The sequence below is a fragment of the Cyprinodon tularosa genome, unplaced genomic scaffold, assembly GCF_016077235.1.
Source record: "Cyprinodon tularosa strain WSP-4 unplaced genomic scaffold, ASM1607723v1 ctg15, whole genome shotgun sequence".
Taxonomy (NCBI): Eukaryota; Metazoa; Chordata; class Actinopteri; order Cyprinodontiformes; family Cyprinodontidae; genus Cyprinodon; species Cyprinodon tularosa.
Genome location: NW_024038331.1, coordinates 1,236,222 through 1,264,042, shown reverse-complemented (window position 1 = coordinate 1,264,042; position 27,821 = coordinate 1,236,222). Strand labels below are relative to the sequence as shown.

At 36.8% G+C, this 27,821-nt stretch overlaps 3 protein-coding genes across 9 annotated transcripts in view; all 3 read right to left on the bottom strand.

Annotated features, from left to right (window-relative positions):
• The window catches only part of LOC119779627 (histone-lysine N-methyltransferase 2B-like), a 34,527-nt gene extending 23,995 nt beyond the window's left edge, over nt 1-10,532 (bottom strand). The window contains exons 1-6 of the mRNA XM_038279335.1: nt 10,136-10,532; nt 6,190-7,525; nt 5,902-6,077; nt 5,500-5,592; nt 5,127-5,283; nt 975-1,251 (exon numbers count right to left, since the gene is read on the bottom strand). Coding sequence (XP_038135263.1) covers nt 975-1,251; nt 5,127-5,283; nt 5,500-5,592; nt 5,902-6,077; nt 6,190-7,525; nt 10,136-10,441 — 2,345 coding nt within the window. The 5' untranslated portion in view covers nt 10,442-10,532. The remainder of the gene's footprint in view (nt 1-974; nt 1,252-5,126; nt 5,284-5,499; nt 5,593-5,901; nt 6,078-6,189; nt 7,526-10,135) is intronic.
• Nucleotides 10,533-11,797: 1,265 nt separating this feature from the next.
• LOC119779677 (zinc finger protein 345-like) lies at nt 11,798-17,390 on the bottom strand. Of its 4 annotated transcripts, XR_005280264.1 has the most exons (6): nt 16,929-17,390; nt 16,700-16,820; nt 15,078-15,272; nt 14,804-14,919; nt 13,012-13,155; nt 11,798-12,908 (listed from the first exon to the last, which is right to left on the bottom strand). XR_005280264.1 is itself a non-coding variant. In XM_038279433.1 (5 exons), exons 1-5 carry the CDS (start codon nt 17,085-17,087, stop codon nt 12,261-12,263), a joined length of 1,038 nt encoding a protein of 345 aa, XP_038135361.1. In that variant the 5' UTR covers nt 17,088-17,369; the 3' UTR covers nt 11,940-12,260. The 4 variants fall into 4 exon arrangements, 3 of the variants coding, with proteins under 3 accessions (XP_038135361.1, XP_038135363.1, XP_038135362.1); XM_038279433.1 differs by lacking the exon at nt 15,078-15,272 and having other exon boundaries at nt 11,940-12,908; nt 17,079-17,369; XM_038279435.1 differs by lacking the exon at nt 15,078-15,272 and having other exon boundaries at nt 11,940-12,908; nt 16,700-16,816; nt 16,929-17,368.
• An 867-nt stretch (nt 17,391-18,257) lies between these two features.
• On the bottom strand, nt 18,258-25,826 carry ndufv1 (NADH:ubiquinone oxidoreductase core subunit V1). Of its 4 annotated transcripts, none has more exons than XM_038279331.1 (11): nt 25,532-25,560; nt 24,074-24,179; nt 23,906-23,991; nt 23,623-23,793; nt 23,086-23,269; nt 21,193-21,382; nt 20,848-21,060; nt 20,292-20,458; nt 20,128-20,209; nt 19,906-20,051; nt 18,258-18,511 (listed from the first exon to the last, which is right to left on the bottom strand). In XM_038279331.1, exons 1-11 carry the CDS (start codon nt 25,543-25,545, stop codon nt 18,434-18,436), a joined length of 1,437 nt encoding a protein of 478 aa, XP_038135259.1. In that variant the 5' UTR covers nt 25,546-25,560; the 3' UTR covers nt 18,258-18,433. The 4 variants fall into 4 exon arrangements, with proteins under 4 accessions (XP_038135259.1, XP_038135261.1, XP_038135262.1 ...); XM_038279333.1 differs by lacking the exon at nt 25,532-25,560 and adding an exon at nt 25,721-25,826 and having other exon boundaries at nt 18,376-18,511; XM_038279334.1 differs by lacking the exon at nt 25,532-25,560 and adding an exon at nt 25,721-25,826 and having other exon boundaries at nt 18,376-18,511; nt 23,906-23,988.
• Between the last annotated feature and the right edge of the window lie 1,995 nt (nt 25,827-27,821).

Sequence of the window (27,821 nt, the reverse complement as noted above, 5' to 3'; positions counted from 1 at the left end):
AAGTACTAAATGGATAAGAGGCGCTATTTAGCACGTTTTAAAGACCAAATCCTTTTAGCACGCTGTTGAAAGATCAGTTTGTACATTTTTTAGCGTGCGCAGTGAAATAGCTCACGTTTTTAAACCTTTGATAGATCCGGCCCAATGTATAATGTGATCCTTTGCATTTTTAAAGTGGAAGGAAAATGATAAACAGTTTTCTTTTTCAATTGCAAACTACTTGTCTAAAATGGAGGATAAACATATGCAAACAAACCTTTTCTATCTCCATCACTGAATTTTATATCTTAAATCGTTATATTTTTAACTTGTAATAATAGATCATACTAACTGGAAAAACCCTTAGGGGTTTAAACTGAACATTGAGGGTTTCCCCTTGTTTATCTCTTTAAGACAGTAGTCTGACAGGCACTGATATACATTTCCATTTTTGCAAACTTACTTGTTCAATCTAGTGCACACACTGGAGAGGTTTGATTTCTTTAGTTATGTTCTTAAAAAAATGTTAAGTTAATTCTTAACAAATATTGATAAAGGTGAGAAAAACATCTTAAAGTTGATTTTGTCTACATATTTTGCAGCAATGTCTGCTAGTTAGCCAAGATTATTTGGCCAGATGATATGATATTTTTACGTGTTTTTAACACGTAAAAATCCATTACGGCTGTAGTTTGAACAAACCATAGAGTGAAAAACGTTAATAGGTAATTAACCGTTTTGTAGAACATAGAGGGTGATTGATAATTCTCACATATTTAGAGAATTTGCAGTAATAAACTGGAATTTGGGGAGTTTCTAAACACCTCAGACAGTGAAGAAGGTTACTCAGATAATGAGTATCAAATTCACTGATTATGTTCTTTCCTTTTAATTAAAGGACAGCAAAAATAGTAAATTACTTTAGAGGATTTGTGAAAAGTTCGCCACATGCAAGACAAAAACTCAGCCCCTTAAAACAAAGCACCTCTACTTACATGCAGCACTGTTTCTTGGTGTTGGGCCCTCCAAACTTGGGCTTATCCAAGCAGTTCATGCACTTCCCGCAATCGTCCTCGACGGAGCAGCCTTTGCAGATTCCACAGCGTCTCGAACGGATTCCTCCACTGACATACTGACTCAGTAACCTCCTCCTTTGAAACTTGTGGCCCTTTTTCCGCCCCTTGCGTTGGATACTTTCCTGAGAGACAGCCCACTGAGCCCTGCCCTGATCAGAGATGTCATCATCATCATCGTCATCATCATCAGCCACATCTGCAAACGAGACACAAAGGAGGATGGGTAAAGAGTTGATACGGCACCGAATCTGCATCAAACGTGTGGTGAAGCTTTTCAGGAAGCCCACAGGAGACATTAAGGGTCTCAGTTCTGGGACCGGAGCTTCGTTACATGCAATGATAAGCTTTTTTTTCAAATAAGGAGACTTCTTACTGGTATGTTTCTGTCTGCCTGACCAAATAAAGCTTTTTAAAGAAGATGGGTGACTGGATGAAATGTTAAGTCCCCCACAAAATCCATTACAGGTGGAAACTCCCTTTAATATATTTTTTTAAATATTTGATCAGAACTTTTCCTTTGTGCGGATGTTTCAGAGTGAAGATGCCCAAACTATTATGAGATTAAAATGATTCAGAGGGTTATTTTAACCGTGTGCAAGCATCACTCTTTGCCCTTTCTCCATATGTGTTCGGTATACGTTGTACATATTAGGACTGCCAGTCTCAGGACAACATTTGAAGCTGTAGCCTCTAAAAACTCAAGTAACAGGAGAATTACCATCACACTTCAGTCATAACAAAGAATCATCCTTGTGTTGTTAAGGTTCACAGGTTTAGCCACTGACAGGCCTTCTCTGCAACTTGAGAATGTGACTGCAGATGGTGCTGTTGCTTCTGCACATCTTTTTAGTCACAACCTGGCTTGTATGAGAAACAGGACACATATTCTGATGGCTGTTAAAAGATCATGTTACCATACAGGAACTTAAAGCAATACTATGTAAGTTTTTAACCAAATATTTTCTTAATTTGAGATATCTTAAAGGATTTCAGTTTTTTTTCTAAGGTTAATATACAGCTTTTGGTGTTTATTGATTGTCAGTGCAGCCTGCTTTTCTCAAAAGGTCAGATTCGTCACTGAATGAGTTATAAGAGCGAAGGCGCTGCTTCATGTCAGCCTGAGCTCCCCTTAACATGAGGGCTAATTAAGCCAATACGTTCTCTAATGTAGGATTTAATTTAGAGTAGGTAGGTGTGGCCTTGTCTTTAATAATATCGCAATAACTTCTCAGTCTGTTGTCTAATTCCAAAACACGGAAGGAGATCCTTTGATTTTCTGACAATGCAGCATTGTCAGGGTTTTTCAGGGGAGCTAAGCTGGGGAGTCACAGGTGTAGCGCCCCTAGTGGCTAAGAATTACAAAGTGTTGCTTTAATAGATGGTGGAAACTTTGTCCTTTAAAGAAACAGGACACATTTTTCACCCAGCTCAGTTGACAAAATAGTAGCCCTTATGGCCTTTTGACAGGATAGATGTAGTTTGAAAGGAAATAACTGAATCTCAGTCGAACCAGTTTCATGAAATTTATCCAATTCTGAAGTCTGATGATTTTTTTTATCCCGAGACCTGATTTTTTTTTTTTTTTTTTTGTCTACAGACTGACACCATTTGGTCAGACTTCTCATGATGTATCCCTGGGATCAGAGCAAGTCCTAAAATGCACAGCGTATCAGTGAGTTCATTTGTCAAGCAGCACTTCCTCACCTCATACTGAGTGAAGCTCACTCGACCAGTGTTGGGTAAAGCTTTCCAACAGCGGTGGCTAATCTGTGTGTGACAAAAGATATTTTTGCTGGCAAATATTTTATTTAATACATTGAAATTTTTTATATTTTTCCCCTCTGCATATTAACTTGGGAGAGTCGTTACCAAAACCTTGCTCATTGATATAGTGTTCTTTTTAAGTTGCATAAACTATAACAATATTTTTTATTTGTTCTAGATAAGATTAACTTCTGCATAATCATAAAAATCTTTTTTTTTGTATTTACACCCACAAACTATCTCAGAGCAGTGACATACAGAAAGTGCTCCACTTTACTGCAATAATCAAATAAACTTTTAAACCACTATAGGTTTTTGCCTCGAATCCTTTATTTAGCTGCTGTTAGCAGAGGTTTCAGAGTTCAACAGTCTCAAATTTAAAATTTTCATCCACTTTTTTCCTTTACTGCAAATTCAAAGTTACATTCAGACCCAACATGTTTTGAGCATCAGGTGCCTCCAGTATGTATGCAAAACCTATGGTTGAATACACGTCAAGGGGCAGCATCTTTTAACCATCAGGTGCAGCTCGTTTTGAGCTTTTAGGCGTTGGCATGCATAAAAGAACATTTAAAGAAAAAATGCTAGGTTTGGGGAATCTAAACTTCTTCAGCGCAGCCCTGATCAGGAGGCTCTCTGGGTGATGGTTGTTTTCATCTCTCCTCCTGTAGAGCTGTCAGCAGCTGCAAGGGGGGGCAGGAAATCCCAGAGTGACTGGCTGGTTTGAGGCGTACTTCCATGCAAGGCTCCACTGTTTGGAAAAAGTAGTGTTTCTAAAAGTAGGATCTTAATCCTGATAAACTGACTGCGTGGATGATATTTTGAGGAGCGTTCTCGCTTAGAAACCCCTTAAAACAACTTTCACCCAACTTATACAGACCAAATAATGAAAACCCACTTTGTCGATTACATCTGTTTTGGTAAAAAAGTAAAAAGCAACATGCATCAGATGGGTCTTTAGACTTTACGAGGAAAGGTTTTTTGACCCTCTTGATTTTCATCTGGCTTTAATGTCTACAAGCAAGATGAAACATTGGACGCATTTTAATGCTCAAAACGTGTTCGGTCTGAACACAAGATCTAAAATTAAGATCTTCAAACTTCAGCAACTTACCTTTACAATAATATTATGAGGAGAAAAGTTTGCAATACACATCAGTCTGAAAACCAACAGAAGCTGTTAAATGGGCTTGATGATTCAAAAGAACAACAATCCTCTCACTTTAGGTAACAGAGCTGTTTTTTGAGACAGCAAAACTGCTTGCTAAGTAAGTCGTACATTTTCTCAAACTGGAGTTATAATTTTGTCATTACAGAGAGTTAATTAAAACCTCTAGTTGCCAATCCTATGGGTGATGTCAAGGTCAAAATAGTTATTACAACTAAACCCACCTAAATTTTATAAAAACTGAAATTCAAAACTTAATCCAAAAGTTTGTAAAAGTCCAGATTACTCAACAACTATATCACACAAATCAAGAACATTCAATCCATCTGTGAACAATACCAACCAAGGTGCCTTTATCCTTCAACAATTAATCTAAAAAAAGTTGATTTAGCATTGTTCATGTTCATTTTGTTTCTCCCCATAAATTTGGAGACAAAATGTTTTAATCTATGTGATGTTTTTAAAGACAAAGTCCATCTGCCTTCTTCCTGAACAAAAGACCAGGATGTTTGAGAATGGTAAAACTTAAAGTAGTTAAAAAAAAAGATTATAAGATGTTAACAAATGAGTTATGAATCTGCTAAAATCGGTAAGAATACTTGGGTGATTCATAAGTTGAATTGCGAAGTTGAATTACCAACAAAATAACAAATGCAAGCCCTTTAAATAATTTGCTACACATGGATAAAAAAACCAAACAAAAAAAAATTATGACTAAACCTCATTTAGATCCTTTTCCCCTCAATCTCGTAAAACGAGCACGAAAACAATCTGCTTAACTTCAGGAACAAGAGACTGAAAAAAATAATCTGGGGCTGCAACAAACCTTTATTTTAAATTAAGTTAAATAAAAAAAATTGAATATAATGAATGTTTAAAAAATATAAGATTTTATGGTGCAACACAGAAAGAATGAGGAAAAGATTAATATACATGACCAATTTTATCTAATTGCCTCATCCAATGAAAAACAAAAGTTGCACTTTTTTTGTTCAACTCAGAATAAATAATTTTTTTATCTATAATATTATTTTAACTATAATATCTCCAAGTCAAAGTTCCTTTTTTTTTTTTTTTTTTTTTTTACCATTCAATATCAATATGTAAATGATTAGCAATTTTCAGAGGGTGGACTGTACCTTCTGCTGCAGGGGAGAAGGTGATGCCCTCCCTCTCATGAAGTGGCAGAGCACTGAGTCTGGGGATATCGTCAGGCACCAAAGCACGAGGTTGTCCCAATGCCACAGCTGCTGCGCGGCACACATGCTTGATTCTTGGACCTCCAAGCGGCTGCTCCTGCACACAGACACTGGAGTGAAAAGCTGCGACACAAGCCCCCCTTTGAAAACACCTCCTAGGTGGTAAATGATGGGGATGGTGTGTTCAGGGTGATATGCAGTGACACATTTATTGTTTTGTTCAAAAATATAAATTGTAACATGTGGATCTTATTCAAAGAAAGAACTTTACTCCACACGTTTACTCTGTCAGATGTTTCAGTCAAAATATTACCTGAGGACCATACTCTTTGGGAGAAAGGCCGGCTCTCCTCCTCTTTTTCCTCCGCCTTCCACAAACTGGCACCTGGGATTCCCTTGAACTCAACTAGAAGTAGAAAAATAATGCTTTCAATGCAAGTGCATTAATTTAAACCTTCCTAACAAGCTACATGCTTTTTACACTTGATATAATGAGGCTATACCTAGAGAGCAAATTAAACGCTCACCTCACTGATTCAATATTTTACAGGATTTAGCTGACATTAACATGAAAACGCTTGACTGATGTTTTATGAAAACAGAATAACCGGTACTCTTTTGATAAGTACAGAACCCAATATTATTTGTCTGTTTTACCAGTATAAATTCTTCTCTAAATATGTGAAATCACGAAAGCCAGGAAATGTTATTCAACCTGTGACATTTTTAGCTGCTTCTGTTGATCTATCTTTATGAGCTGGACTTTGGCTTTCTTCAGCAGGTGCAGCATCCTCTTATTAGCTCCACTGAGACCAATCCGATGGCTGGGACCGTCCGCTTCCGAAAGCTCACAACTAGGGAACCCTGTTACAACTGCTGTTTCATCTTTATCTGATGACAGGAAGAAAAAAAAAAGTTTTACAGTTTCATTGTGTTTCTTACTGCTGTAATCTTCATTTATATTAAACAGATTTTAAGGAAAAACTAAATATTTGATTCTTACCGTTAGTCCCTCTGTCTTCTGCTGGACTTTCCATGCCTGACTTGACCACCACAGACACTTTTCTCACAACTCCAGGAGAATCCATCTCCCCCATCATGATCTTGGACCTGCGCCTCTTCCTGTGGTGGAAAGTCAAACCGTCGTCCTGGTCGGTGCCGTCCTCCTGAAAGCCAGACTGGCTTTTCTTTTTCTCTGCCAGTTTTAAAGTTAGTTTCTTTAAGTTCTTGTAGATCTCAGCATGGCTCGCACCTGGACTGTGTTTGGATGACATTTTCGATTCAAGCAACGAGCTGTCGACTGGCTGCGAGCATCCATCGTATCCTGATTCGTTAAAGGACAGGGCGGGTTTTGTGTCGTCCTTCTGCTGTGTTTTCAGCCATGTTGACAGAGAACCCTTTGGAAAAGGAATAATTTCCTCATTTAGGAATCTCTTTGGGGTTTTGATAATACGGGAAGACCGTCCGCTTGTTATGGTTGTATTGTTGGAGGTCTGGGAAGGCTGCTCTGAGCTGGGCTTTGTCTCGTCCGCTGATGGCTCAATACTCTGACCCTGCTGTTCAGCATTTTCCGCAGATGGAAGCACCTCTGGAACATAGCCATAATAAACATGCCGTGTGCTAACCCCACCGATTTTCGGCCGTTTGTTGACTGAAACATTTGTTGATGGTTTGTGCCTGTACCCGAACAAAAATCTGCCTCGATGCCTTTTGTGCACCGTCTTCACTACAGTCTCTTTACCTTGGGGTGACATTCCAACATCTTCCCCACTCTGGTTTGCAGGCGCTGGAGAGACAACCAAACCTTTAACCATGCTCTTCAACCGCTGATGTGTGTTAAAGGACTTAAAGGATGTGGTGCCTCCTCGAGGTGATTGCCGGGTGCGTCCTAATTGAAAACCACTTTCAAGCTTTTCAGATCCTTCAGCTGTTTTCAAGTCATCCAACACCACACCTCCTGCCCTGGCTGTTCCATGAGCCTGCTCTGCATGGTAAGATGCGCTCGACCCCGTTTCATGAGGTTTAGTGTCACTAACAGTTTTGGTGGTTTTGGTTGAGGAAGCCCCTTTGTCATGCCCTTTAACAGCAGCTTTTGGAAGTTCTTTGTCTTCATCTGTGCTCCCAACATCCTGCTCTTCCTTGGGAACTTTAGGTACAATTTTCCTAATCGGAGCTTGTTTTTGAGTGTTGGGAAAAAATCCTCCTATGATAGACTTTGCTTCTGGCCCCTGGCCTGAAGCTTGTGGAGGCTCGGTCTGCCTCACGGGTCTCTTGGAGACAGTGGTTCTAGGTTTGGGTGGACATACTCTTGATCTCCCGAATCCAGTGAAATCCTCCTCCTAGAAAAGATTTTATAAGAAAACTGCCAAGTCAGTATAATTATATATGAATGTGTGTGTTCATGCACACGCATGTATGCACATACATATCCAGAACCCAACATAACCCAATCAAATCCATCCCCAAGCCAGGCTGCTGCCTGGGTAACTTTATTTTATTCATTTTATTTTTCGGAAAAAAAGAAACTTAGATTGTTTTAGTCGTCTGGGTGTGGTTTGCTTACACAATTCACACGTCCCTGTTCTGCTCTGCCATCCATCCAAATAAACTCGACCCATGTTTCTAAAAGAGCGCCCCATAGTCAATCACACCGTAGACCTTAATGGTTCAGTTTTTTGGCAGATAGACAGTGTCTATCATTAACGACTGATATAATTACTATATTGTGGTACATGTCAGGCACATTGCACAGCCTTGGTTGTGTTGTTCATCAGTATCACTAAAAATGAACCGTTAACCCACACATGCATATATGTCTAGAGCAGAAACTTAATGAGTCAGTATGGTTCATGATTTGATTATGAGGTACTTGCCCAACAGAAACTGTAGCCAGCATCAGCAGCACTCCTCTTTACTGTTACACTTGTCTATCAGTACAGTTTTGAAACAGCAACTGAAACTATCTTTTATTATCTATTATGTGACTCAGCAGAAAAATCCAAATGGATCACACCTTCTTTTTCGAACTGTACAATATTACTGTGCACATATTTCCATTCTCACATTAATAACAGGATTATGTTCTGAAGCTCTAACCATAACTTAAAATATAACCATATAAATCTCATAATGATACAGAATTCTAAGAAATCTGCTGCTAAAAAACACAATCCTAGCATCATAGCACTTACATTAAAAAAAAACTTGATGCACCATGCATTCACTGACTGAAGCACCCATTTGTTTTCCACAGCCACTGACATATATCTCAGTTCATATTACTTACTTCCATCTCAAACAAAACGATCTTCAGCATTGGTCAACAGAACATTAGCATAAAAAACTCTGCCTGGTATTAGATGTGGAGAGGTCCCGGTAAGCATCCTCACAAGCTTTAACATTAGCCATGTGCTGGTGTTACAGTCCACTCTAAGGAGATTGCATCATTGAAGTCTTGCTGATGTCAGACACTAAAGCCCATGCATGGTTTAAACACTACATATACCAGCACTAAAATATTTTTCATCAAAACTGACTACCGGTAACAACGGGTTTATATGCATGTAAATAGAGCATCAGATGTCATTTTCTACTTTAAATAACTAAATATAGATAAGAGCTTGAAAATGGACCGATAAAGCTTTTTCTGGCTGATAGATAGAGGTTTCGTTTTTTCTTAATGTCTACAGGTCATCCGATAAAAGTAGTAATTTGGAAACTAAGATTTTACCCAACCTTTTAATAATTTAAACTGCATCATGGGTCATGCTGCTGGTTGATCTTCTAGTAGAATGAAGATAGGACTTCATAAAGGTCATATATTTGATAAATGAGATCCGATTTCTCAGTAGCTATTCATCATTTACAGAGACAATTAACATGAACAATAAAACACCTGTATGGATGGATGGAGATTTAAAGCGTTCTTAAATTTCGAAAAAGGATCTGTGGAGGAAGCTAATAATTTTAATTATGGAACCAAAAAAAGCTTTTCAGACTCGTAGACCTTTGCAACAATCAAAAAACACCTACAACTAAGTCAGCGTTTATAAAAAGCATTTGATTGCTGCATTTGTTTACCATAAAATGACTAAGAATTCTGTGAGTCATTTTCAGTGAAACAGCCTTTTATAAAAAAAAAAAAAAAAAAAAAAAAAAAAAAAAAATTAAACCTCACATCTTGAGTACTGCACGTTACTGCAAAAAAAGTCAAAACAACCTATTGGTTCATTTAAAATAGCCCTAAATCACAAAATACTAACTTTTGCAAGTAATGTACGAATTTACTTGTGAAGATGTAAATAAAAACATTAACATGAAACACTTCCTCGCTTAATATGCTCTTTAACAAACAGCATAACGCTTTAAAGTTTCTTCTATGATCATCATGCAAGGGAGGATTTGTCTTACAGACTGAAATAAAACATTTGCCTCCCTGTCGCTACTTCCTCCGTTCAGCTGAAGTTGAAAAACACTCAGCAGTCAGCTGACAGCGCCGAACGTTTTAACTACGATAATGTTATTAGAATATATTTAGCAGGCCTGCGTGGGAAAAAAAAAATTACAAACTACATTAGTGTTACAAAGAATGGTTGCCAGTATGATAACGCCTTTACTTATACCGCCAAAGTTTCCGCCTTATCTGTTTATAATGCAAAAACTGCGCTGAAAGGATTTTTTTTATTTATTTAAATGCAACTTCCTATATCAGTTCCGCATATATCTGAGTATAAATTTACTGTTTTAATTTAAGAAGGCGTAATACCACAACAACAATTAGTCCCATCTGAAGCTGCAGCAACACAATTCTCTACGTTATGCTTGCAGCTAGCTAGCTGCACATTAGCCTAACTGTCCTTTATATAATGGGCATAAAAATACGCTTTAATGTCACTATTTTACACAGAAGCCGTTTAAAAGTTATATATTTTCCTATCCGGCTGACTCACCTCCTCACTATTGCTGGAGTCGAAACCAACATCTCCCCGGCGACCGTGCTTCTCCGCCACCCCCAGCAGACGCAGCAGAGACGGGTCCTCGCTTAACGCGAGGCCGATGTTGATGGGCCTCGGCCCGGCTGCGACCAGCTCTCCGTAGTCCAAGCTCAGTCTTCCGCGTCTAACCCGTTTCTCCGAGCGCAGCCTGCTGCGGACCGAGAAGGGCCGACCCGGGAAGCGAGCCCGGGCCGGCGGTGCCTGAGAACTATGCCCGGTAACGGTGGAAGTAGATGATAATCCGCCTCCCGAGGCCGCCATTATATTTACTACAACAACGGGGACGGCGCGGGGGCAGAGGATCACTGCATCGATGCGCGAGGCAAGATGGGTCTGATCTAGGCGCGAGAACGGTGCATCATGGGTAAACCAGCATCGCTTTGAGGTAGACGACAGCGCTTTTAAAGGGCTGCTCTTTTATTTGGGAATATGAATATAAAGGGCTTTCAAGCTAAATTTAAATTGACGCAACAGAAAATGTTTTATTAACTAAGGCCCTCCAGCTCTCTGTTATTTTTTCTTAACAGATGGTTGAGCCCAAGGCCGCCCCATAAGGCATAAGCAAACTAAGTGCCAAGGGAAATAGGGGGCATTAGGGTGTCCAACAGTTCCCTCTTTAGGTTTTTCTATGTATAAGAATCTCTACAACATTACAGTAACAAAAAAACTCAATTTGATGATAAAACTGCATTCTTAAAATTAATATGTGTATGTAGAAATCATTCATGGTATATTTGTCATGACAAAACATTGTTTCTTTTAACATGCTTGATATTTTATTGTGTATTTTAATTATTTCTGTTAAAGTACAATATATTAACAAGTTTTATTTATCAGAACTAGTGTGTTTGCTTTTGATCCTACATGTTATTTTCTGCAGTTGTAACCATTAAGCATATACAGCTTTTACTGTAAATAAATGGCATAGTAGTTTAAGTTATTTGGCATGCAAATGTTATGGGCACTGCAATGAGTTAATAGTAGGTGTGTAAATTTTCTGATTATTGCACTGTTGCATTGGCTGAAATAAAGGGCTCCAAAATAAAATTTTGCTTTGGGACCCAGAGAGGCTTGGGTCAGTCCTGGTGGAGCTATATATCTTTTTAGAAAATTGCAATTACATCAACTAATATTTCAATGCATCTAGGCTGACCTAAACAGGGACTTTGGTTGGTCTAAAATTATATTTTTGGGTGAAGCCGAGGGTTTTATAGAAGGCTGCAGTGAAACGAAAATAATAATAAAGCTCTGAAAGAGAAGTAATTAATCCAAACTTATATAGATTACACACATTTTTCAAAGCACATTTCTTCAAAATAGTTGGGGGAAAAATTATAAACTTCTAAATGAAGAGAAGTGTCAACTTTTTCCACTCTAATGTGATCAGTTACAGTATATGTAAATATAGACACGGTGAGAATGACAACTTATCGTTCTACTAATGAAAGAGACAGGTTATTTCCCAGAGATTAACTTGTTTTGATATGAAACATGAGAATAAACCTAAAAATGAAAGCAATAAACCTTGTGCAAATACTGGAGGAGTATACAAATGAGTCCCGTATTTACATGAGTTGAAATGACCTTCAGAGAAGAAAAAGCCGTTCAACGACAACATAATACCACATGAGTTTATAAAGACACACAGAAAAAAAAAGACCTTAACATTTCAGGGTTTGTTTTACTTCACAAAATATCCCAAAGAACAAATATAAGGAAACAAAGAGACCCCTCACCACCAATTAATACTACAAGGACAGCAGAATTCTTATTCACTTTATTTCAGCAACATAAAGACAACACTTCAGACCAGTAAACAGAACTATCATTTATTTTTCATGCTTATATGACATATTTTCCAAGTTTTGCACACAACCCTGAAAAGAATTACACAGCTACTTCATTATCGAGATCAACATTTTAGGATGAAACAAATACAATCTAAACAATAAAATTGCCTTTTTGACACGATCCCATCGAAAAACAATACTGAATATTTACACACATAAGAACCAGTTTAGTGTTGAGTATTTCCTCAAAAAGGAAAATAAATAATGCTTCTAAAGCACATTAAAATTCTTTATCTAGCGACATGCATGACATAATCGTGTGACATCAAAGGGATGTTTTCTCCCTCTATATCATCTCTTTCAACATCAACCTCTCTTTTAATATGGGAGGTTTGATGAGCCTTTAAAGTGCTTTCTCTTGCACAGTTTTCCCCAAAGGTAGGGCGGGTGTATTCAGAACTGGGAGCTTTCAAGGCGCAGGGTCCATGCTGCTCTTTTTTGTGACCTCGCAAAGCTTCCACTGAAGGAAAGGTGCAGTCACAGTCTTCTTCAGGACAGGGAATTTTGGGCTTTACAGAAGCAGTTCCTGTTGAGTCACTGCATCCTTCGTATGGCTTTGCATCTTTTTCTTGCTTGATTTTTTTAACTTCCACCTCTGGATATGTGGAAACGGGTTCATAGCCTCGTATTTTCCCTTGTGCCTCTCCGAGAACACAATCCGAAAATTCCTCCAGGTGCTGAAGGAGCTCTTCTTCTGATTGAAAGCAAACGCCACATTTAGAGCACTGAAACATGTCGGCATTTTCGGCTGCAACCTCTTTCTCAGGATGCATTGCAATGCGATGTTTGCGGAGGCGAAAGGGAATGGGGAACCGGGTGCCACAATCCTTGCAAAGATACCGCCGCTTTCCGCAGTCCTTTCGCCTGTGTTTGTTCCGCTGCAAAATGATGGGAAAAAAATCAGGATAAATGGTAAAGAAAACTAAAACTCTGAATTTAAAGCACACATGTAAAAAACCTTTTCAGTGGTAGCGCTCCCACCTCGGAAAAGGTGCAGAATCGTTTCTGACACAGGCTGCAGGCAAATGGCTTTTCATCAGTAATGTGTGTACGTTGGTGCTGGCTGAGCTCCTCTGCGGTGGAGAACAGCCTATTGCACTTGTAGCACATAAACAGCGTGTTATTCTGCAAAAACATATTCAAATAAAAAAAAAATACAGAAGCTATATTTTAGCTTTTAAAAAAAGATGCAACCTTACCACGATATACAATAAATTTATCACATTTTGACATTTTCAAAATGTTTACAGCAATGTCCATACACAGTTTACCTCCATACAATTTTAGATAAAAGTAACCAACTCCTTATTTGCATGGTTCCTAATTATTATTACTTTTCAAATATAATTTATCCAGGCTTGAAGTGTAAACATAAATGTACAGTGTTTATTTGTGGCTGAAATGTCAACAGGGGTCAGTGTTTAATTACAGAACATGCAAAATGACAAAGAGGCTGGCTGAATGGATGGAAAATATACAACAGAATAATATTAAACCAATCAACAAAGACTAAGATGTAATATTTTCTGATCCAATAATATCCATTACTTTGTTTGACACATTAATTAGCCTGCAATGATTTCAAATAAATCAAAAACCAGATTGGATCCAAATCAATAGAGTCTCTGAGGATCATGCATCTTTATAATATGACAGTTTTTCCCTCTTCGTAATTTTGCATTGTTGTGCTTGGAGGCATCACTCTGTTATCAGCCAGCTTTCTGAGCCTCCTCATGGAGGGTGTCAACAACGGTCTGCAGGACAGCTGTCAAGACAGAAATCTTTACTACAAACATGTAAACCTTAATACTGGCATATGTCTACTAAATTTATCTTCTTGTATTCTCTCATGTTATATTCTACTTTTTATGAGAGGGTTATCAGTTAATAAAAAATAGAAAAAAAATTACAGTAATAAATATTGTATATAAATCACTTTATATGAAAAAACAAAAAACTTGAGGAGTCCAAGCCCTGAAATAAATGAACTGAGTAGCAGTTCAGTTTAATGAGGCACATCTGTATGAAAGAGGAATTTGTTATCAGGGATAGCAATCAAAACGGTGGACTAACAAATGCTTAGCCCTAGTCAGGTCTATGTCTAGATCCTCCTAAGGGGAAGTGGTGACCTAGCAGTTAGGGCATTGTGCTTGGAATCCAGAGGTTCTGAGTTCAAGACCCACTCCCAAAGCCTGCCACTAGGAGTCCCTGAGCAATGACCCTTCACCCGGCGCCAAAAATGGCAGACCACTGCTCCCCAACAGGATGAGTTAAATGCAGAGAGTTCATTTTGTTGCTCTGTGACAGTGTGATGACAATAAAAGCTGGAGAAAAAGATAACAACCAAGAAAGATCAACAAACAGCTTATAAAACAGTTAAAAATCCAACAAAATATAAATCTAAAATAATACTTAACATACAGAAAAACAATTGCCTAGCCTAAAATATATCTGTAAGCATGATGTTTTTTTGATGGAGTCAGCAGGTTTTCCTTAGATAGAAAACTTCAAATCATTCGGACTATATGATCTGGTTTAATTGTCTCTGTGAAGTGCCTTAAGATGACATTATTTAATTTTTTTCCAATACTTTCTTATATTATCTGCACATATTTGTTTTAAAATTAAAGTTCATTATTTATTATTTATCTAGAGTTTAAAGCTGTTCATCTTTTAAAGATAAAATTGTGCTTTACTATTTTCAATGGATTCAAGAGTTTGTCTAAAAAAAACCTGCTGATTTTTTTTTATTTTCACTCTGATGTCTTTTTACCTGTTGCAGATGATGTGCATACTCATCCCTATGGTTCCTCCTGATGTGTCTCTCCTTGGATTTGAGGTCTTTGAAGATAATCAGACAATGGAAACACTGCAGGCCCTCGTGGTGATCTATATTGCAATAACATGTATAGAAATTAGCTCATGGTTAGTTGTTGAACAAAAACTATGATTTCCTCATATAGTTTGTTTTCACAAGTGCAACTACAGAGGCAGGTTATAGACTGGATGCTGATGGAATATTTTGTGTTTTATAAATTAGCACTAACCATTCAAATTGGATGTCAACCTCTGTAGAAAGCCAGGCCAGTGCACAGAAATCAGGAGTTAAATGAGCTTTCTTAGAAGCAGGGGCAGAGCTAGAGGGGGGCCCAGGGGTGGCCACCCTTAGCCAATCATTGGCCACCCCTGTGGCCACCCCTACCATTTTTCCCTATAATACAGATGGTGGCAGCAGTAATACTCTGAAAGGGAATGTTCAAACTTATTTAACATTTACATTTTTCATATATTAACAACTACTTTACACCAGAAATGCTGTGGTTAATTATGCACATCAATATACAAACATTAAAGATAATAGATACAGAATTCATGCTCTTTTCAGAACTAAATTTTAACTTATTTAGGGTAAAGATAAAATTATGGTCCTCTGCAGGTCATCTAGGAGTCTTCAGTGAAATCATAGATAAATAACTACTTTAATAATAACATAAAAACTAATTTAATGTGGATATTAGTAGATTTAAATATATCTTTTTTGCAGAATGATTATTGTTAAAAGTAGGTAATGACAATGTGAAATATGTTTGCCCCAGAACTCAAACCTGAAAGAATTTTGTCCAGTATACCTTTTATTTACACAGCATAGATAGATTAGATAGATTAAATATATGTGTCTATTTGTTAGTAAAGGCTGCAGGAAAGTATAGTTTGTCCTTATTTAGAAAATATGAGAATAGAAATTGTTCTCGTTCCTGCTGGAACAGTGTAGATTGACTCTTAGGTACTGGTCAGGGGTAGATCTAGATGGGGGGGGCAACCATTGGCCACCCCTACGATTTTTTTCTCTCAAGAAGAATATTCAGAACAATTAAATTTTATATATATAAACAATAACTTGACAACAGAAACACTGATTGATTATGCACATCAATATACCAACATTAGAGATTAATACAGAATTCATGCTCTTTCAGAACTAGATTTTGTGTTATATGCCACAAAGAGAAAATGATGCGTCTCTTCAAGTCATCTAAGAGTCTTCAGTGAAATCATAGATACTGTAAATAACTATTTTAATAAAAACCTATTAAATTATCTATTTATGTAGATATTGGTATTTGTAAATATCAATTTAATGTAGAATAATATTGATAAGTAGGTAAGTAATGACAATGTAAAAGATGTTCGCACCAGAACTCACACCTGAAAGAATTTTATCCAATATACCTTTTATCTTGCATCTATTTGTTAGCAAAGGCTGTAGGAAACTATAGTTTGTATTTATTTAGAAATATGGAAGTTGTGTTTGTTCCTGTTGGAACAGTGTAGTTGGACCCTGAGGTTCTGGTGCCTATCCACTGTTGGCCACCCCTCAGTATACATTGGTTATTGCCCAGCCCCCCTTATAAAAATGTTCTGGCTACGCCTCTGGTTCTGGTGCCTTTCGGCGACCCCCATTAGGATTTTCTGGCTACACCTCTGCTTAGAAGATGAGTTTAAAATAACAAAACTGCCAAGAAGATGGTGCAGTTATAAACATGTATAAAAGTTGCTTCATTTACACATTTGCTTCCAAGAGCAGCTCTTATAGTCTATTAGCTGCTATTCTAATAGAGAGAAAACTTATTATTTCCTAAGTCCTTTGTAATAATAGTAAACAGCTTACAGTATTTCGGGGCGACCACGGGGTTGGGCTTGATCTCTGCAGATGGAGACTTGATTTCATTTCCAACGACTTTCTCTATCTTCAGCAATTCCATGCCAAGGCTTCCAGCAAGCAGATCTATCTACATTAAGGTGTGACACAAACACAATGTTATAAAAACAACCTAAGCCTTTAATAGCTTAAACATTCGTATATGTCTATCAGAGGGAAAGCAAAATAGAAAACTAACGCTGTATGTCTTAAACTCCAAGCATCAATCATTAGGCTGCTGTTAGAAAAATATGACAGCTATCCAAACGATGAATGAATTAGGGCGATATAAACAACAGAAGCGACGCTATTTTGTTTATATTAATTAAATTGATTTAAAACATCTAACATTTATCATCCCGCATTTTATTTCTGCGAGGGTTGACCCTAAAGTGTAAATCTGTAATAATAAAACAAATCCAAAGTTGCTTTATGGCGTCCACGGAAATGAAGCCACAACGTACATTTTAGCCCTTGTCACGTGACATTCAAGAAAATCTCGCGAGATTAAGTTTACAACGCAACCCGAATTTTGCCGTAGTTCCCTGCTGTAAACTGGGACCTGAATATCTTTGTTTAGAATTTTATCTTACATCAAGGACATATTTATTTAGCGTCATTAATCCTAGTGAGCCGTAGATCCCTGCACCCAAAATTGAAACGTTTTTTTTTGTTTTGGAATGATGCACTATTGTAAAGTGTTTTAACAATATAAATCTGTGCACCTGGAAAATAAAATAACCAATATACAGCTATCGCCATTTGTACAGTAATCGATATTTGAAAGCAGCAGAATGTTATTCAACTGACTAAGATAGAAACTGTGCAAAATCAACATGAGTGTAACAGCTTATTGAGGTTGTTGGGAACAGTGGCGGTTATAAAGTCTTACAACAATTTGGGATCAATGAGGTAGTGTAAATTATAAAAGCTGTAGATCTTGAAGGCTCTGGGCAGGAAAAATCTCCCGTAGCCATCTGCTAAAAAAAGGCCACTGACTAAAGATATTGTGTTGTTGTAAAATCATCTAGAGCTTCCAAGAGTCCCAAGAACGGAGCTGACCTTCTTTATCTGTCCCTATCCATAACTGTTTTTATGTTCCTTTATTTTCATTTTTCTTTTTCTTTTCTGTAAAGTGACCTTGAGTGTCCAGAAAGGTGCTGTTAAATAAAATGTATTATTATTAAAAGTAAACTGTCTTGTAGACAGCTTCACAGTTGGGCCTCCAGTCTAGTTTGTTGTGAAGGTGAACACAGAGGTATTTATACACCATTCCCACATCTATCATGATATTGTTTGGCTTGTTCCTTCTTCTCCTGATTACATTTTATTCACATCCAAGTTCAGATTATTGTTTCCTAAAAGCGTTCCACCAGCACTCTGAGCCTTCCAACTATGATGCAACCCAACAAATGTAGTCCTCTGAATATTTATACTGATGACAGGAGTCTTTGTACTGAAAAGTGGAGGTGTGAAGTAAAAATAATTGCTGAGAAGTGAAAACGATTCAACTCTTTAAAGCCAACCATTAGTTTTCGGTAGGATTTCTTTATTGGCATTACCAAACACGGCAGAGACATCACCCAAAGCATTCTGAAGAGATAAAACAGAGTACGTAGTCTTTAGTTTAAATATTTTCTCATGGAGATAAGGTTAAAGGCATATGAAGACATAATGAAGAGTGCAATGAACTGAAAAAGCCATTTAAGCCAAAGCCTGCTTCTCCTGCTGGTATTCAGCGATTCGGCTTTCCATCACAGGCCTGAAGTGGCGGATCAATCCCTAAAAACACAACAAAAAGAGATTTAAGCCACAATTACAATAGCAAACTAATAAAAGAGGGAACTAATTAAGGATAAATGGCATTTAAAAAAAAATAAAAAAATCAACTGTATTATGTTTAGATGTTTATTGAGGGATTAGGTGACATCTACTGGAACCAAGTTCAAATAAAAGGAGTACTTACTTTTTTTTTTCTCTGTATACTTTAATTTCTACACAATTACATTTTTAATTAATACAATAACACCTTTAATCATATATGGTGAATGTTTTTTTACTGCATATTCAGATCATATTCAAAAGCTCAAAATTGAAGTGTAAAAAGCCTGTTGGTAGAAAATATTACACTTTTTTTCCTACAAAAACAGAAAAAAATCAAGGTGTTCTTGTTAGTGTATGATAAGTTGAAGAAACACAAAAAAGGATGAAAGTAAGAAGGGTTGATACAGGGAAGCCAAGGAAAGAGAAACAGTGGAAAGACGAACTGAAGTAAAGAATAGAAGGACACAAGGGAAGAAGGAAACAAATAAACAATAATAAGGAGTTAACACATGAGAAAGGGAGGCATGATAAAGAAAGGAAGAACCAAGGACAGTTTAAAAAAATGACACAAAAGATGGGAAGTAGCACACATTAAGAGCTTAAAGAAAGTAAATAACATGAAAAAAAGAAAAGAAACGGAGGTATAATACAATGAAAATTAAATAAAGAGAAGAAAGGAATAACAGAAAGAGCTTGGATACACTGACAGAGGGAAAGAAGAAATTAAACAAAGAAACCAAAGAAAGACTAGGAGGAATGGTTACTTCAATCAGGAAGGACAGGAGGAAGAAAAGAAAGTGGGTCATAAGAATATTAAGAAATTAAAAAAGACAAAAGAACGACAGGCAGAAATGGAAGAAAGAAAAAAAAAAGAAAAGAATAATGAAGGATAGAACGCAGGAGGACAGCAGGGTATAAGAAAAGAAAAAACAAATATAAAGGGCATAAAAGTAAGGCAGGAAAGTAGGAAACAGAGGGGGAATGACCTCTGACCTGATTAAAGTGGGGAAGTGGTACAACAGGAATAAATAAAAGAAAGAAAAACAAAGGAAACTAGCATAAAACAAGGAAAAAGAATAGAGAGGGAACAAGAAGGATAGAGAGCAGGAAAGAAAGAAAAGGAAAATAAATGAATTGACAAGAATAGAAAAGGCTGTCCACCAGGGAGGAAGAACAAGAAAAAAAAATTATCCAAGAAAAAGAAATCAGTACAAAGAATAGAGAAAGAACAGGCAAGAAGGGAAAAATATAACAATAATTTAAAAGCTATAAACCCTTTATTAGTACATATATGGGGCATCTAATAGGAATAATTGAGGGCTTGAAACTCTCCACACTCCTGTTGTCCTTACCTGTACAGGCCAGGCTGCACCGTCACCGAGAGCACAGATAGTGTGTCCCTCAATCTGCTTACTGAGCTCCCAAATCATATCGATCTCTGCTGGCCGTGCGTCACCACGAACAAAACGCCACATCATCTTATTCATCCAGTCAACTCCTGTAGAAATATAAGTGCTGTTATTAAAAAAGCATTTAATAAATAAAAAAAAAGTCATTTAGGAAGCAGCAATTACCCTCTCTGCATGGCGTGCACTGGCCACAGCTCTCATGTTTGTAGAACTCAATCAGGCGGGCGATGGCTCTGATGACATCAGTCTTTAAAATAAAACAACCCTAATCAACCAATGAACTGGGGCTTTGCCAGCGTCTGAACATCCTGCAGAGGTGACAGACTCACAGATTTGTCCATGACGATGAGCGCGGCCGTGCCTAGACCAGTCTGGGCTTGAATAAGGCCGTCGAAATCCATCAGCACCTCTTCGCATACATTTTTGGGGATCATGGGAGTAGAAGAACCTCCAGGGATTACGGCCAGCAGGTTGTCCCAGCCTCCACGCACTCCACCTACGCCACAGATGTTGTTTTCAATTAAGTGGGGAATAAAACTATACTAGCGCTTATGTTAAGCCGTCCTAATCTTTGACTTCATAACCCCTGATCTGAAGGATAACGTGGCAGATGGAACATTTGGGTCATCCACCTCTGACCTTTTGATTTAATTTTAATCTAAAAACTAAACTTTCTTTAGATTGAGTTTTCAGGATGTCAATGTTAAATAGAAAACACAGAGGTTTAGTCTTAATTTAAAACATGTATGCTTACAGTTTGCAGGGTCTGATTAAAAAAGCCACAAATAAACATAGAAGCATCAAACTAGACATAATTTTCCCAGACGTGTATAGATGCCATCATAAACATAAACAGAATGAGGCTCACTGGGGTCCATCGTGTACCTGCGTGTCTCTCAATGAGCTCCTTCAGAGGGATGGACATCTCCTCCTCCACGGTGCAGGGGTGGTTGACATGTCCAGAGATGTTGAACAGTTTAGTTCCAGAGTTTCTCTCTCTGCCGAAGCTTGCAAACCAGGTTCCTCCACGACGACAGATCGCAGGCGCCACAGACACCGTCTCCACGTTAGCAACAGTCGTTGGGCAACCGAAGACACCTTTAAGAAAATATGTAGGGAGAAGAAATAAGAGCTGCAGGTATTAAAATCCACATTTGCATAAAAATAAAAAAAAATAAAAAAGATCTAAAGGGTTGGCACCATTGTGTAAAATGTATAGATGTTACTGACCGACATCTGCAGGGAAGGGAGGCTTGAGACGTGGCTTCCCCTGCTTCCCCTCGAGGGACTCTATGAGGGCGGTCTCCTCTCCGCAGATGTACGCGCCAGCACCACGCATCACAAACACGTCAAAGTCATAACCAGAACCACAGGCGTTTCTGCCAATCAGCCCTGCAGCATAAGCCTCATTGATGGCCACCTGAAAGAGAGAGAAAATAATAAATCTCAATGTGTAACAGTGGATCAAATTTTTATTAATTATAAAAGATAAAATAGATGATACTTTCCAAAAAAAGTAACATTAAACAATTATCTTTGATCTTAGCTGAATGTATATATTTATCTTTAAAGTTGTAATTTTATTTTTATTTTAAATCTACAGATTTTTTCCTGCAACTTTAGACATTTATGTAAATCTAAGCGTTATTTCTTTTAAATCTTTGTGGATTTCGAGTCTAAGCTCCCTCATCAAGCAGCAACCCCTGCTGCAGTCAGTGCACTTGATTTATACTTAAAAAAATAAAACGTGTGTAACTGGGGAAGCACTGGGAAACATGACCAGCTTTCAAATTATACATAAAAAGCTGTCTGATCTCCTTTACAACACATTCCTGGAGCAAAATACGCACTTATGAAAAGACATCATCCAACAAAGTTGCGGTTTAAGGTGTTATTCAGAGATAAAGTGAAGCACTGATGTAAATAAAACATGCAAGATACCTGCAGTGGAGGACAGTCTTTATATTGTTATAATGAGATAATAACTGGAGTTCGTTTTATGATTTTGCAGTACCAAAAAAAAAAAAAAAAAAAATAGAAAAAGGCGTTAACTAATTAGTGTAACTACGGAAAAGAAACAAGCAAACAAAAAATGAGTATATTTAAAAAGGTCATTAAAAATTCTCTCTCTCTCTCTGGATAAGAGCTCAAGCTCTTTTTAACAGGTAATTTCCTTCAATAATTATTATTAAAACTTTATATTATTCATTTTTATTACATAACATTCAATAATTCTTAGAAACTATTTTCAAATAGTTATTTCAGAAGAGCCTGACCATTAAGCTTGTCTTTGTTTCTTCTGTCTTTTTCTTTATATGTTTTATTGCATCCTATCATATGTATATGGTTATTTCTATTTTTTTATTACTTTGTTGGTAACATTGAAATCACTCTGGGTTTGTAAAGTGTTTTATAAATAAACTTATTCTGATTGAAAGATAGTCAGCTCGTTACAGTTTCTCTGCAAATAAAACCTTCAAGCCCTTAAACCTGTTTTGTTGCCATTCCAGCTCATCATCACTTTAGATGACAGGATATAGTGATATCAACGCTTTAGTGTGAAGGGAACGCAATTTGCAGTTAGTTGTTTTTAGTTAGATTTGCTCTATTATGAACTCAGGATAACCATTGTCATTAAATTCCACTGTTTTTGAAGCATAATTCAGTTCTTGTTTAATCATCTCATGTTAACATAAAGCATATATTTCTAAAATAGATTAACATTATATCTATATGAGCCTAGAAGTCCTCTTTGGTTCTACTATAATCTCAATGTCATGTATAAAGCATCTGTTATTTATTTTGGAAAAACAACATATGTCAGGTTTGTTTTATTATAGAAGAATCATAACAAAAAGCATCACCTCAGCATCCAGCTTTTTATTGTTTTTAATAGATATATTTTGTATAAACAGTGTGAAAATTAATCCACCCTTTATGGAAATGTGCCTATTCTGCAAAAATGGAAAACAAAGAAAAGTCTGGATAAAGATTTTCTTTACTCTTGTCTTATTTTTGCAACTGCATAAATAATAAAAAAATATTTCAGTGGTATTCAATTCAATCTACAAACACTGCAAATTTTAGAGATATTGCAATCAATAGAAGTCAGTATGCATTTACCTGCAGGTTAGATGACTCGTTGTAAAACTCTCCTCTGATGTAGATGTAAGCAGCACGGGCCCCCATGGCCTTGCCAGCGATCAGGCAGCCCTCCACCAGCTTGTGTGGGTCATTCCTCATGATCTCTCTGTCCTTGCAGGTTCCAGGCTCACCTTCATCTGCGTTAACTACCAGATACTTTGGCCTAAAATTCGGAAGCAAAACCGAATTTTAAGACCACCTGTCTGATTCTAGTTACAAAACATCCAGGTGAACATTTACTCAATTAAATAACTGATTTCAAAAATTAAAACATTTTTTTTTTATCTCAGCTTGTTAGCCAACCCAGTGATAGGCTCAAAAATCGTTTTTAACAGACAATTGCTTAAACTTGCTCTAATGCAAGTGATTTTTATGAATGTTTTCTTAACATATTTTAAGTCCGAATTTCGGACTTTTCTAAACTATTTTTAATACGGAATCTTAAATGGGAGAAAGTGAATAGATAAAGGGAGAAAATTAAATTAACTAAATGAAGATGTGCTGCTCTGCACTGACCGGCCATCGCTGGGCTTGTTCATGAAACTCCACTTCATTCCAGTCGGGAAACCGGCTCCACCTCTCCCCCGCAGACCAGACACCTTGATCTCATTCAGAATCCAGTCGACCCCCTTCAAAAGGATCTCCTTGGTTTTGTACCAGTCCCCGCGCTTTAGGGCCCCTTTCAACCTTCCCGGAAACAAAAAGGGGATTATTTGTTTTATAATTTTAATGATTTTCAAATCACTGAACAAACATGAAGCTCTGGATTAAATACGAGAGAAAGCATTGATCCTGCTACCTCCAATCATGACGACCATAAAGATTTGTGAAGATTCTGTCCTCATCTGCCAGTGGGCCGAATTTTGTTTTCTTCGGAGCACTCTGCTAGTAACAAAAACATACATTTGTCACATAACTATTACAATATCTATTGTGCCTATATAAAAAAATAAAACTAACCGTTTACCTGTGCAGTGCTGTTGAACCTACAGAGAGTGGTAACACCTCCCTGGCTCACGGCAGCCGGGGCACGGGCTGCAGCGCACACCACCGAACGAGACAAGGACAGCATCCTTCCAGCAGCAAAGACAAAGAGCAGCAGCATTAAAACCAAGCACCATATGCCTGGAGTAATTCTAATACAATACTACATAATGGAATACTACTTTACGCCAAAGGAGTTTCAGCAGAAGAAAGGCTATTAAATGAATATCTCATATCAAATAGGAACCATATACTAGCTCTCTATATCAAAAACTTAAACATCAGCAAGAACAGAAATACATCAGCCAGAACAGAAATACATAAGGATGGAGGTATAACTCTAATAATTAATTAACACTATTCCCTTTTTACTAGATGTGTCAATCAGTGAATTTGTTCTTTTACTGTAATTTTATCATAAGTGAGCTGCAGTGGTGCAGAGTTTGGAATAGGATCTGTGTGGAAATTTTGCCATGGAAATATATTAAAAAAAATTTGAACAATTGACACCAGAGTCAAGTTTGTTTTATTCTAACAGTTTTGATAGTCAAATATGTGCTTAGTTAGCCCTACAAGGTCTAGTTTAAATCAAAAATTGGAAATAAGTTCCATGTTTAAGTAAAAAAAATAAAATAAATAAATAAAGGAAGCGTCATGAATTTTACTTTAGACAGAAAGTCTTCCTTCTTTCCTTTACAACTTTAAACTATCATATTAAATAGGAAGAATTGATCTACAAAAACGACTTCAACAAAATACAGACATGCTTTATCCTATTTGGGTCCCATTCTTTCAATGTAAATTTACATATTATCCCAGTCTCAGTTTTCAAAGATGTCGAAGCATTTCTGTTTAATGTCACAACTTCTTTGTACTGTTTGACAAAAGAAAAAAGGCTGTTCAAATTATAATTTCACACAAAACTTTTATAAAATATCTGACAACCATAACTAATTTAAAATACACTCAAAAACTGTATAGTTGCTGGTAGCAGAATATCTTATAGGAATTATATAGGACGTTTGCAGTTTTATTTTATCCACTTAAAGAATAAAAGCTTAGGTTAGTAGGAAATCGAATTTCAAAATAAAAGCACCACAGCAATCAGTGCCAAAATAAGAGCATTATCGATTATTACATCACGTTAAGCTTTTACATGTAAAATACAACCTGACAGCCACGTTAAGCAATATCAGCAGTAAAACTATACTAAAGTGGATATTTCCAGCTTGGATATTTCAAGTATTGGGTTATCTTTCAATGTTACGTCACAGGTAACTAAAGCGTTAGCTAACAGAAGGGAGAATAAAACGTAAATGCTGTTAGGTGGATTATGTGGGTGTTGAATTTCATAGTACACATATTTTAAAATAAATTCATAAAAATCAAAGCTAAACCAGCCTTTACATGAATAAACAAGGATTGTGTAGATCGATCTGACCTCAGTGTTAGCATGCTAGCAAAGCGGTTCACCTTGCAGGCGAATAAAAGCAGGGGATCCACAGCGCTACATGTTTACTTTTATAAGAGTACTGTTATCTGCTGAGTTCACAACACATCTACGACTAGCTTCTACATAACCTGCAATATGCGTCAATATTTACTAACAAAAACAAGCGGTCCACCCTACCTTATGTCTGCGGTAGAGGTTTATGAAACACAGCTTAGCAGGAAGCGGCGCGAGTAGACCGGAAGTAGTTAATAGAGCTGCAGCGCCGTGGTGGCACATATATAACTGATAAAAAAAAAAAAAAAAGCTTTCATAACATTTGTCTGACGGGACATATGTAACCTTACTAAATAAAATGTTTGGTAAGATTATCTGATAGTGTCTTGGTTATTTTCATGCCAGGAGAAATGATTGTAGTTGCTATTAAAACCTGAGAAATAATAACTTAATTTGGAGTCAGAATAATTTTATCATCGATAATGTTTCACACATATGGACTTAGATTTTACGGAAGAGGATTAGGGCCACTGGAAAAAATTAAAAAAGTTAACTGATTTTTTTTATTTTATTTCAGTATAATATGAGGGGAAAAAAAAAATCAGAATTCTGGCTGTAATCTCAGAATTATGACTTTTCTCAGAATTCTAACTTTAATCTCAGAATTCAGACTTTTTCTCAGAATTCTAACTTTAATCTCAGAATTCAGACTTTTTCTCAGAATTCTGACTTTAATCTCAGAATTCTGACTTTTTTCTCAGAATTGAAACTTTTTCTCAGAATTCTTACTTTAATCTCAGAATTCTAGATTAGGTCTGACAGCTAACAAACATGTTAGCATCAAGCCGTAGCCATGTCTGTTTTAAAGACTAAACTAGCTCTCTTGTTTTAATTACCTTCTGTTCTTCCATTAATGAAATACCGTCACCAGGGACCCCTTGGGCACGTACAAAGTCGCCTAATTCTGTCATTTTCTGCCAATGTGTTACTGACCCTCCCAAACAACTTCCATCTTTCTCAGTGAAGCTGAGTGATCCCACATTTCTTCCTTCATGATGCCCATCTATATTAAGAGCCCAAATTTAGAGATTAGTCAGAATTCTGAGAAAAAAGGATTCTGAGATTAAAGTCAGAATAATAAATTTTATCTCATATTATATTGAAATAAAACTTCAAAATCAATTAACTTTTTAATAAATTGTTCAGTGGCCCTAATCCTCTTCCGTAAGATTTAGTGGTATGAATCAATACAGAATAAGGCAGAGTAGGATATGGCGGTTTGTTAGTTTTTTTGTGTGTTTTTTTAGTTTTTTTCTATGTAGTCTACAGACCAAAAGAAAACTATTATGGACAAAAAAAGTTACTAATAACAAATTCTTCTCTGAAACAGATTACCAGCAAATATGATGTCTAAAACGAATTTCATTGAAAACATCAACATTTAAAGGGGTGCAGGAGTTTATTCACCAAGATAAGCGACTAAATTGTGTAAAAATCTGAAGACAAATTCATGCCAAGCATGAAGCACAACTTATGAAAGGAACCAAAAGAAGATAGTTCTCAGAATCTAAAGGGTAGTTTTGTATTTGGTTCATTATATATTGCCATACTTTCTTGTTTTTACCACATTGGTGCTTTTCGTCTGGCTTTTTCTACTTTATTTCTTATCGTTTCGTTTCACCTTTTTATTAGTAGATCCTGCTCAGATGTGTCTTCTCATTTTGTTTATCATTTGCATATATTTTCTTCACTATTTAAGCCTCCAATTAGCAATATTTATTGGGTCCTCAGTTTTGTGTGATGTTTTCATGTCTGTTTCTTTCTTCACCTGCTACCAGATTATTTGATCAAATTCTGCTTCCTCACGTCTGTCTCCACTGGGGCCCAGAGCACCAGAACCTGAAAAGGAGTAGTAACATTTAATTTCCCTTTGGATTAATAAAGTATTTTGGAATTTAATGTTTCCAAACAGAATCTAAAGTTATTTCAAGTTTCAAATAAAAGTCTTGTATGTGTTTTTGTGCACTTAAGATTCTTAAGTAGAGTATAAAAAATTGTCACAGAAGTGTCCTCCCCTCCTCTGTGAACCTGGTAATCAAACTGCAATAGGTCAAAATCGCCCTGTAATACATCATTGATATGGACCACTCACTCAAAGCTTTTTATAAAACAATAAATCGGAACTACTCTTCATTTTATTCTTGCCACCACTACAGGTATAGATTTGTTTTGGAGTTTGGTAACCTCCTGCTAAATATGAGACAGTTCTAATATAAAGAATGAT